Raw genomic sequence first — 12,640 nt, 5'->3', positions numbered from 1 at the left:
TTTTTTTTTAATATTGAGTATAATGAAGAGGGTGTGTATTTCTACCTGTGTGAGGAGCAGATGCTGTACGTCTTGATCGTTGGATTAAGAAAGTATATTGTTTGTTGCTGTTTGCTCATTAAGAGCTGTCGCAGGAAGATATGTTGCTTGTTGCTGCTTCTTTATTAAGAGATGGGATAGATGGAGTTGCTTTTGCTTTGTATTGACTACTGAGGAAGGAAGATATATTGTTGCTATTTCTCTAGATTGAGAGCAGATGGAGGAGGAAAAGCTGCTGTTTGTTGCTGGTTCTGTGTGTTAGGAGTTGCTGAAGGAAGAGATGTCTCTGCTAGTGCTTTGCACTGATAGAGAAGATGCTGGTTGTTGCTGTTTCTGAACTCTAAGGACTGCTAAAGAGAAGGAAAATGTGTTGCTTTTTCTCCTCTGAGAACCAAAGATCTGGTGACTGCTGTTTATCTATGTTTAGGGTTGTTAAAAGATGGTCAATTCAGACAGTGTAACTTGTGCAATATATGCTTAAAGAGAACAGTCCATACAGATATACTGTATTTATTTGTATATAGAAATAATTAGATAACATGCTTTTTATATAGAAATAATTAGATAACATGCTTTGCTAAGTTCTTCTTGGTTCTGAACTTTGTATAAAGTGTAAATTGTCGTTTCTACATCTGTTGTTAGTAGTTGTATGTCTGTAAGGCCTTAATCATTTTGCGGCCTTGCTGTGTTGATGACATCACTGTAAAAGACTCCTCTCACTGTACCAGGATTGGCAGAGGGATACTGCAGAGCTGTGTCTTATATTGTAATAACCTCTGCAGAACCACGTGCACACAATTGTGGATTTAGTTTTGAACAGTAAAAATAACTGCCAATCACACGGACAGCCTGAAAGTTGTCAATACTGGACATCGCCTAATGTGTGCATCCAAACAATCTTACTATGAACTTTCTCTAATGGATACATGCATACTAAACATGACCCAGCAGCCCATCGGAGTGCAAACACCTGCTGCTGCAGCAGCATGGGTAAAAACAAAATAATTTCTTTATGAAACGGGATGGGTAGGTTTGTTTTGTTTGATGTTCGATTTGGCCTTGGGATTTTAAGCTTTATTTCTCATTGTTGCTTGAGTACTCACAACTATTTAGTGGAAATCCAGACTTCTCGAAACCAGACTTGTTCAAATTGCCCAGACATAGTGAATGAAACCAGAGTTGTTAAAATTATTTTCTGTCCCTATTCTTGGTGTGTTTACTTTTCATGTCTGCTCTGTTCAATCTGTGGTGGCATCATATGACAGCTACTTTTCTCTTTTTCGGCCATGCAGCTCCTCGTTCAGGCATGTAGCATTTATTGTGTGATTCAGTTAGAATTGGGTGCGATGAACTTTGTGGATATGTTGATGCCACATATTTATTTCCTTTCGCTTGCTGCTTCTGCTTCAGCTCGCACTCCTGCAATATACATTTCAATTGTAATCCCCGTGCTCATTTGTCAGAAAACAGAGAACAGGTGTTAAATCTGCCACAGGAAGTCGGCAGTGAATTGTGTTTGGATGTCTGTTGGCATTAGATTCATAAAATAAGCTGAGTGCAATGAAAGTCTATATGTATTTCTGTTCTTTAAGCCCGGTTCTCCTTTTCAATTCAAGATGCTTGCGTGCCCTCTGAGCGGTTGTTTTTGAGAGTGCTATTGCAGGGCCCATGATGTTCTTGAGTGGCTTTGTCCTTATTTCGCAGATGCACTGGGAATTGGTTTTAATCTCCTTTCTGCTTTCCCATTACAGATGGTGATGACGACCCACATCTCTCCTGGGTGGCTTCGTCTCCCTCAAGCAAAGATATTGCATCACCCTCTCATATGATCGGAGATGGGTGTGAGCTCGGCGTCGGGGAGGAGGAAGGAGGCACAGGCCTGCCATATCCTTGCCAATTCTGCGACAAGTCCTTCAGCCGCCTGAGCTACCTGAAAAGGCACGAGCAGATCCACAGCGACAAGCTGCCCTTCAAATGCACCTACTGCAGCCGGCTTTTCAAGCACAAAAGGAGCAGGGACCGCCACATCAAGCTGCACACAGGGGACAAGAAGTACCACTGCCACGAGTGCGAGGCGGCGTTCTCTCGCAGTGACCACCTCAAAATTCACTTGAAGACCCACAGCTCCACTAAACCGTTCAAGTGCACGGTCTGCAAGAGGGGGTTTTCCTCCACAAGCTCGCTGCAAAGTCACATGCAAGCGCACAAAAGGAACAAAGAAACTATGTCAAAGGCTGACAAAGATTTGAAAAAAGAGGACTATATGTGCGATTACTGCGAAGATACATTCAGCCTAACTGACGATTTAGAGAAACACGTGCTGTCGCGGCACCCCCAGCTTTCGGAGAAAGCAGATTTGCAGTGTATTCATTGTCCTGAGATATTTTCTGATGAAAACAATCTACTAATTCACATTGATCAGATCCACGCCAACAAAAAACACAAGTGCCCTATGTGCCCAGAACAGTTTTGCTCTGTGGAAGAAGTCTATTGCCATTTGGATAGCCATAGGCAACCCGACTCTAGCAACCACAGCATAAGCCCGGACCCCGTCTTGGGTAGTGTTGCCTCCATGAGCAGTGCCACCCCTGACTCAAGTGCCTCACTTGAGCGAGGGTCCACCCCAGACTCTACATTAAAGCCATCAAGAGGGCATAAGAAACTGGGATTGCTAGACCGAGAGGAAGGCCCAGGTTGGTCTAAAATCAATTACAGCTGCCCCTACTGCTCCAAGCGAGATTTCAACAGCCTCGCCGTGTTGGAGATTCACCTAAAGACTATTCATCCTGACAAGCCTCAGCAAAGCCACACCTGCCAGATCTGCCTCGATTCAATGCCAACTCTATACAACCTGAATGAGCACGTTAGAAAAGCTCACAAAAACCACGCATATCCAATGATGCAGTTCAGCAGCATATCCGCCTTTCATTGTAATTATTGCCCAGAGATGTTTGCGGATATCAATAGCCTACAAGAGCACATCCGCATCAGTCACTGTGGTCCAAATGCTACCACGCAAGATGGTAACCATGCCTTCTTCTGTAATCAGTGTTCCATGGGCTTTCTCACTGAAGCAACCCTGACCGAGCATATTCAGCAAACCCATTGCAATGTAGGCAGCTCTAAACTAGAGTCTCCGGTTATCCAGCCCTCACAATCTTTTATGGAAGTTTACTCATGCCCTTATTGTACAAACTCGCCTATTTTTGGTTCCATCCTGAAGCTTACCAAGCATATTAAAGAAAACCACAAAAACATTCCGTTGGCAAATAACAAGAAGGCAAAAACGGAGCACAGCCCAGCATCTTCTGATGTTGAGGTTTCTTCACCCAAAAGGCAAAAGCTTTCTGTGAACTCAAATTCAAATTCTGTTTCTAATGGCGAATATCCGTGCAATCAGTGTGATCTAAAATTTTCGAACTTTGAAACTTTCCAAACTCATTTAAAGTCCCACTTGGAGCTGCTCTTAAGGAAACAGTCATGCCCCCAGTGTAAGGAGGACTTCGATTCCCAGGAGTCACTCCTGCAGCATCTCACTGTGCACTACATGACAACCTCAACCCATTATGTCTGTGAAAGTTGTGACAAGCAGTTTTCCTCCGTGGATGATCTGCAGAAGCACTTACTGGATATGCATACTTTTGTCTTGTATCACTGCACCCTTTGTCAAGAGGTATTCGACTCCAAGGTGTCTATCCAGGTTCATCTAGCAGTGAAGCACAGCAATGAAAACAAAATGTACCGCTGCACAGCATGCAACTGGGATTTCAGGAAGGAGGTGGATCTTCAGGTTCATGTGAAGCACAGCCATCTGGGCAATCCAACAAAGTCCCACAAGTGCATCTTCTGTGGAGAGACTTTCAGTACTGAGGTAGAACTGCAGTGCCATATCACAACTCACAGCAAGAAGTACAACTGTAAGTTTTGTAGCAAAGCATTCCATGCTATCATTTTGCTAGAGAAACATCTGCGTGAAAAGCATTGTGTTTTTGACGCAAACAACCAAAATGGTACACCCAATGGTATCACTCCGACAAACAAGAAGTTGGAAAGTGGCGAACTACCTACTGTATTGATGAAAAATCCAGATGTTTCCAACAGTCATGAAGCTAGTGAAGATGATGTGGATGCATCCGAGCCCATGTATGGCTGTGACATCTGTGGAGCGGCCTACACTATGGAAGCGCTTTTGCAAAACCACCGATTAAGAGATCATAATATCAGACCTGGTGAGGATGACTGCTCTAGGAAAAAGGCTGAATTGATCAAAGGCAGTCATAAGTGCAATATCTGCTCAAGGACTTTCTTCTCAGAAAATGGCCTCAGAGAGCACATGCAGACTCATCGTGGACCAGCTAAGCACTACATGTGCCCCATTTGTGGTGAACGGTTTCCTTCACTTCTGACACTGACGGAGCACAAAGTTACTCACAGCAAGAGCTTAGACACCGGAACGTGTAGGATCTGTAAAATGCCCTTGCAGAGTGAAGAAGAATTTATTGAGCATTGTCAAATGCACCCAGATCTCCGAAATTCCCTTACTGGTTTTCGCTGTGTTGTTTGCATGCAAACTGTCACATCGACTCTGGAGCTGAAAATTCATGGAACATTCCACATGCAAAAATTGGCAAGTAACTCTGCAGCTTCTTCTCCCAATAGCCAATCACTGCAGAAAATGTACAAGTGTGCTTTGTGTTTGAAAGAATTCAGAAACAAGCAGGACTTGGTAAAACTCGATGTTAATGGACTGCCATATGGACTTTGTGCTGGGTGCATGAGTAGGACAACCAATGGACAGTCCTCAGGTATGATCCCACAGGACTTTAATGAGAGGCCATGTGGTAGTCTTAGGTGCTCAGAGTGTAGTGTCAAATTTGAAAGCTTGGAAGATCTTGAAAATCACATTCAAATGGATCACAGGGACCTTACTCCAGAGACAAGTGGCCAAAGGAAATGTTCCCAAACATCTCCAGTTCCCAGGGTAAGATCATTGTGACCTTGTGCTCTCTTGAGCATGCACATACTGAAACATGCATAATATAGCTTTATTGGGGCCCAGTGCTTCTTCTTTTTACTAATTGTTCTGGTTGTTGTTCAAAAATGTGTTTTTACTCTGTTCTATTGTATGCATAACTGTTTAATCTGCTATGATTCAGTGTGCTCAACACACCATCAATGTTCATTTGATCATCTGATCTCATGTGCATGGAATCCAAAATAGAACATTTATGATTTAACAAGTGGGCTGGTTCCAAAGCAGGACGTGGTTGTTAGCTCCTTTAATATTCTATACCCTTATGCATGCAATCAGTTGAGGATCCAAACTTAACACTGCAAGTGTTTCTGGACTTTATTGTGAATGTTGATCATGCTCAGCTCAATAATGAAGAACACAAGAAATCGTCACCTGGACAAGTTAGGAGTATTCTCTTGTTTTTCAGGAGGTCATTCTGAGTACTGTGTTTTTTCTCAGATACATACTTTTTGACTACTGTATACATATGTCAATGAAGATATAACGTGAAACCTGTAACTCTTCCTAATCTTCATTTGCCAGCATTAAGCCATGTCTTCATGGCCAGGAGTTTGAAGCGTTTACCAGACAAAATACACACTTTGTTGGATTCTCCCCCCCCCAGCCCCTCCAAGCAACATCCTTCTATTTTGTAAGCTATAGCCACTAGATTTAACCTAACATTACAGGATCTTATTTATTATTAAATATTAAGTGCTGGCTAACTTTGAGTCCCACCTCTCTCTGTTTCCATCAAATAGAGGGTCTTCTTGTCTGCAAGCTTTTGTATGGGACCCCTTACCTTTTTGATCAGTTTCATTAATTAAAACTGTTATTTTGGAGACATTTCACATGGCTTGCTAGGTAAATCTACAATGCTAAAGGTCACGTTATATTTGCCAATATTTCACAGAACAGCGTGTTCCTAAGCGGGGTTGGGACACATCAAAGCCTTTAAAAGCTAAAAACACCCCTTTTAATTTTAGCTGCAGTAAAGCTGAACTCTGTACCACTTTTAATTACATAGGTATACTTTTTCTTTGTGTTCATACTTGTGGTCCTTTTATAGAAGATGGGGAACTGGGTGAACTACACTGCTAATTATTTGTCACAATACATGCCAAAGATTGACTGACTGCCAGTAGGCTGCATGGAGTTATCAACATTGAAATAGGTTATTTACATCTAGAAGTGAAAGGTGTTTATTTTTTTCTTGACATTGTGCCAAACACAATTCATTGCAAAGAAACTGTTAGATACCATGAGGTGAAGCACTCACTCATGTAGGCAGAAAGATTGTATTTTTATAGCACATCAAATCACCATAGCTTTAAGGCTGGTTTTGAAGCGTGTTCTGACATTTCCTGCTGAAGCCAGTCTGGTTACAAGGTTGTTGGGATAAGGTATTAGCAGGCCCTGGTTTGAATATTTTAGTGCTCTAATTTAGACAGACTGTAGCAGACTAAATTATTTACAGACTTGCACACCTGTTTGGACATGATCTAATATTACTCTTCGAGGTAGTGTAGTTCATTCCTGGCATTAAATACAATATCTTGCCTACAAGGTCCCACGACGAGTCAGACTCCAATATTTTGGGTAGTCTAAGTTTCTGTTGCAGGGCATTGGTCATGCCCAAATATAGGGAATTATTGATGTCAAGCTGGGAGTTAATTAAGGCATTCACTGCCAACTGAATAGAGGAGGGCGGAAGCAGGCTCTCCAGAGAGAGAAAAAAAGTATTCTTTGAGACTATTACCCATGCCTTCATGGCTAAATGTTAGCCAGTGAATACCCCTAGATTTGTTTGACCCCTTTTCTCTGGTAGATATTTTGACCAAAAATGGGTGCAAAGGTTCCTATGCCCCATACATTATTCATTTGACCTTGTGAGTAGAATAATTTCGGGTTTCATCTGGAGCTTAAGATGCTCCAGACAATTGGTTAATTAATCATATTGAATGGGATTTTCATCAAAAGATACCATGATGCATTAAAACTCCATCTTGGATCAAAGTTGACGAGATGTAAGGGCTCAAGAGACATGGCGATGAACCCCACACATGAGATTGGAAGTAGAGGAATAAAAAGGTTCTAATGTGACGCAGAGTGGTCCAATAGGAAATATTCCAAGCAATTTAATGAGCTACCTGCCATCCCACCAACTTCCAGTATCTTATCATTTTCAGTCAGAGAATGGCCAGTTATGGTAAATGCTCCAAAGAGAGTGAGGAGTAGCAACTAGACTGGGTGTTTTTATCAATTACATTTGCTGGTATGTTGTCTGTTAGCTGAATAAAAACTGTTTTATTGCTGTACCCTGTTCTAAAGCCTGGTTGATCTGGGTTTAACATCTGAGCAGTGTCAATTACTTATTGCAACTGAACATTATGTCTACAAATGTAGTACTCATTTATGGGAAGTCCACTATAGGACAATTTATTCTTGGTTGTGGACTGTCCTGGTTCAGTTTCTTAAGGAGTTGGATAATCATAGCCATTTTCAGCTATGGTGGGACAAGACCCTCATGTAACGAGGAGTTAATGATTGTGTTAAAGCATTCCGAGGAAAAAGTCTTCCTTTCTGATAACTGCACCCATATTTGACCTGAATCAATTACATGGATTGCAGTTGAGGGTCAAAACATTCAGAAATACAGAATCTCAAAGGCATAGATGAGATAAAAGTAATTGTTAGTTTTTTTTTATATAACAGCCTATGACATTAATATTAAGGGATATGCTATTTTATTTTGGAAATAGTATAGTTTTCCCTTAGATTCATGGCTTTATTTTAAGATGGCGGTGTGTCAGATTTGTCAGTCTATAGGTATTTTATTTCCTTTTATGATGCTAGGTGGCACGAGGAAAACTTGGACAATGACCAGTGTGGGTACTGGCATGAATGCTACATTGTTTGGTGTCTACCAAGTTAGACATTCGCACACCCTTTCCAATAATTGAGAGTTCATATTAATCTGTAGCACCTGTAATGACATAAATAGAATATTTAATGTAGAGGACAGAGGACTGTGGCACCCTAACAATACTTATTCTAGCAAAACCGGTACGGTTGCCAAAAATCATCCCAAAAACTGGCCTCTTGCTGTGGAAGAGGGATGCCTATGCGTGCCTCTGTATAAATGCACCAATGTTCCCTTAGAACGACTAGTTAGATTCTGTGAACAGGGAGGGAAATGGTGCAATAAATTAGGCTAATTGACATTTGTAAAGGTGCTGTAGAGCGGTATGCAATGCTTGGGCAGTACTTCTAGCCGGGTCTTTGATCAACTCCCTGACTGTGATTACATACAAGAAAAGATCTTTCACTGCTAGAGAATTCAGACAGAATGTTAGGTGTAAGGTATAATGTATTTGATGGGAACTTCAACCACAGAATACATAATATAGCACCAGCAAGAACCCAGGGGTAGCACAGGAGGAAAAGCAGTGCAAACACTCCATAGGCTAGATAACTTTTTCAGTTGGGCAATTTGTGTGGTTTATTGATTTCAACTGAGTGGTGGCCTGATTTAATGTTAGTGATTTAATGGGTAATTTTAATATGTTACGGCATTATAAGCGATTGTTTCATTGTTATCAGACTGCGGCATAGCCATGTAAAGTAATAATTTCTTATTGCTCCCAGTGCATGTCCACAATTGTCAGAGGCAACTAGGAAAACTCCTGTAAACATGCAAGTTGTAACCCTGGGTATTTGCAAGGGTTCTTTATGGTATAGAATTGATACCTCCGCTAGTTACTAGTTATTCAGCAGAAAACTCTGCATCCATTTTCCTCCTGGGCTTTATGATGTTTCTTTATAAGGGCAGACCATAGTAGTTGCTAGCACTAGTCCCAAAAATAGTATCCAATTTCTTCTTCAATCAGGATATAAAACACCCTGTTCCTTTTTTCCATGACCTTCTGCAAATCCTGATGGTCTAAAGTTATCTACTTATAGCAACCACCCCCTAGTTACCCTCTATTTGACACCAGCGGCAGCTACTCCGTTTTGGCGGAGGAGCAACTACCCTCTGCCAGGAGAGAAAAACATGTCAAATAAAAAGATAATAAAGCAGTTTTATTATCATTTTATTTTACATGACGGAGCCGGAGCTGATTCTTGAAGGCGGCGCCATCCTCTGATAGCAGCAGGAAGAGTGGTGGGCACAAGCCACTGCAAGTGCACATGACGGTTTGGCCAGCTGTCTTAAGACTGCCAAACCATCATGTGCACTTATATATCTCCAGGTTATAGCATGGAGAACAGCAGGCACCGGCTTCCAGTTCATCTGGGAGCGTAAAACCAGCCCGCCCCGTCCAATCCCACTGCTGCTCTCATTCTGGGTAATAGTATCACGAGCATGAGAGCAGTGTGGTTTGGCGCAGGGGTCTGGGAGCCTGTGATCAGGAGCAGAAGGGCAACTTCGGGGCGAGGCAGCAGGTACGTTTTCATTTTAATGTGTTTCTTATTGTCCCGCCTCACCACTTTTCTCTGGTGGCAGCCGCCACTGCTTGACACCAATAATCATTCTTCATCAGCGGCCTTTACTTTCCAGGATTAAGCAGCAGTTGGATCATCACTGATTGTACCTGTTGGAAGCCTCGGATATTGCATCAACTAAGAGCCTTACATTGCATTTGGTTAAGCCAACAAGACCTCCAGGCCCTTTCAAACCATGTTGGCGCCATTGACCTCTTTGGCCAAGAACAGTCACTACTTCCCATGATCTATGCTAACTTCATAATCTGGATATCCAATTCATAATTTGTTCAACTGCCCAGATTTGCTGCTGCTTTGCAGTCTAAAGTTAGATAAATCTTCCAAAGGAATATTTACTTACATGAAGGTTATTTTAATTAGGTATTGATGCCTTCCTGCAATTAACCTCCCACAATCCTGTCATAGGCCACTACTTTTTAATGTACTATTCATGTGTATTTTTCCCTCACCTGCCATTGTGTAGTATGGTTATTTTTGGAAGAGTATGTAATTATACAGAAGTGATTCTGTACATCTCTTACCTTTTGTCACAAAGTAATTAGTCCGTGTTTCTTCCACTCCTTGAAAAACAATCCTAATGTGTTGGTCTTGAGGAATAGTCCATGGATGAAAATGTTTCCAGGTGGTCACCATTCATCACAATTAAAAAATAAAAAAGTGATGACTAAATTAGATAATGTTTCTTGAAATCGTTTTTGAGTTTTTCTTGATTAGTGGACTACTGGCAACCAAATTGTACAAAAAGGCAGGCAGTTAAAAAAAATACATATTTGTTTTTTAAAAAAGATATTCTAGCTTCACATGCAAGATTGTAACAAAGATCTTAGAAATTGATTTCTTAAAAGTTAGACACCTTGGTTGGATCAGGTTTGTGTATTGAGCGTACAAAAGTGTGAAATGTCTGTCTATTGGCATACGTTACTAAAGCCACAATGCATCCCTCACTGAGAAAAGATCCTCCCTCCCACATCTAGACTTTCTGCAAGATCTATGAATCATTCCCACAGCTGTCCCTACTTGTTTTGCACTCCAATCTTTCAGAGATGCATGTGTGCTACTTAAGTGCCTTCTATGATCTGCCATGATGTGAATCTTGCAAACATTGGTTCCAGAGTATTTATTCAATCAAACTGTTGAAACAAAAAAAAAGAATACACGGGGAATCCACTTATTAGTCATATTGTCAGTAGTCTGATTGCCTTAGTTAGCATACTACATAATCCACTGGCATCTAAAGACTGACTCAAAGACATAGCTGTTGCGCCTACGCAAATATATTTTCGCTCATATTCATATAAGTAGACCTTACTTATTTCATGCCTTGCGACATATCTGTAGACCCCCCCCCCCAAGTTCCATTAACAGTCTGCATCTGAATCAGGAGGTGAGAGCAACAGTTAGTCTATTTGTGCACTCTGAGTTAATATTTAATGGACAGTCATCCTGCCTCAGCTCCGTTGATTGATGTTTGATCCACTTTCAGCTTGATAATCATGTGAATGTCTTTTACCACCCGGTTACATGTTAGCTTTGCCTGGTATAGGACCCAGTACACACATTCCCTACGACAGGACTTTAAACAGCTTACTTAGACCGACAGGCATACTCCATGCCTTGATGAGACCCATGGACTTGGCTGACTGGGATAAAACATCATTTTTCCTACCAGGACCCACTAATAAGTATATAATGAATTAATCCTTTAGAGTTTTTGGTTTTAACAGCTTGATTGATTTCATCCTCCGGACCCACGGTTTCTTTTTTCTTATGTACTTTGAGGTTCCCCGTAGACATAAGGCTCTTTGGCAACTTTTTTTCCTGCAAATTTATTGGTTACATACCAGATGTTTTTCAGCTAATTTTAGAACTGGATACTTTTTGGTATCGTTTGGTATAATAATTTATGTGGTGCGCCTTTTAATGACTTAGTTGAGTAGCTTACCGATTACCACATTCTATTTGGTTCTTTATGACTGTGAAACAGTAGGCGCCGGAGAAAACAATGATGAAAAAAATATTCTTTTTCAGCTTTGGCACCCGTGACTGCACAAATCACCACCACCTAGGAAATCAATGTGTACCATACCTGTGTCCACCTTCTATTCTTCTGATTGATTTAGATACCGATCGTAATCTTTGATTGTTTAGGCATCTTCCCCCCCCCCTTCAAAACTTCTAGCTGATCAGGCCTGTGGGTATTGCTTTAGGCACATTTTTCTGCCTCCAGAAATGATCACATCTACCAAGACAATAGTCACCTGTGCTGTGTGATTGTAGAGTTTTGGCTGAAGAATCCTGTGACGGAGTTGGCTCTTAGACCAGTTTCAGAGAGGGAGAGATGCATTCTAATGGAAGGAGATTTGTAATGCCCAGTCAAAGAAGTTACCTCTTTAGTAAATACACTTTCTGCAGTGTTGTGATGGATTTATTATTGTAATCTAAGAGAGGTTATTTTCTCTGCTGTAACTACACTTGTGTGATTGAGGGTTCTGTCATTGTTTTTTAAAGATCCCAAACATCTGGTCAGAGGAAGACAAGAAGATAAACCCCTATAATACATGGAATCCTGAAATCCCTCTATAAACACCCATCTCTATTTTCTTTATAATCGTCCAACTGTAACACACCCAGTTGGAGATTCTATTGAACTGTTTATAATATCGTTTTAAAACAATTATCTAACAGGTTTTTGATCTGTTTAATTTTGCAAACATACTCTCCTTCATATGAAAGAGCTACGCACCAATGGTTTGTGGGAATGGTGATGATGTGACCATATATTATAAGGGCTAAAATACCCTTTGCCTCACATTATAAGGATATTTCAAGTCACAGAGAAGTTCCATAACCACATAGTGGAACGAGGCCTCTTCCTAAACGCCACCACGGACTCCCAGAGAGGGCCGCCTTTTAGTTCGAAGAACTCTGATCCAAGGAGTGCAAAAAATTAATCCTATTCTCTCTAATTGTCATTGTAAGCTATTAAAATAGAGCAGAAAAAAGAAAAGAAACATTGGTTGCTTGTAACATCTGCCTGAATTATGCTCCGTGAACTGACCTGCTTTTCACCTCTGCTGCTGG

At 41.1% G+C, this 12,640-nt stretch overlaps 1 protein-coding gene across 4 annotated transcripts in view; it reads left to right on the top strand.

The window, feature by feature from the left end:
- The window catches only part of ZNF423 (zinc finger protein 423), a 504,645-nt gene that overhangs the window by 294,291 nt on the left and 197,714 nt on the right, over positions 1–12,640 (top strand). For all 4 annotated transcript variants that reach the window (XM_078671308.1, XM_078671307.1, XM_078671310.1 and 1 more), the window contains one exon: positions 1,791–5,020. In XM_078671308.1, the coding sequence (XP_078527434.1) occupies positions 1,791–5,020 (3,230 nt within the window). The remainder of the gene's footprint in view (positions 1–1,790; positions 5,021–12,640) is intronic.

The sequence above is a fragment of the Lissotriton helveticus genome, chromosome 12 (genome assembly GCF_964261635.1).
Source record: "Lissotriton helveticus chromosome 12, aLisHel1.1, whole genome shotgun sequence".
Classification (NCBI taxonomy): domain Eukaryota; kingdom Metazoa; phylum Chordata; class Amphibia; order Caudata; family Salamandridae; genus Lissotriton; species Lissotriton helveticus.
This window is presented reverse-complemented; position numbering and strand designations above follow the sequence as displayed.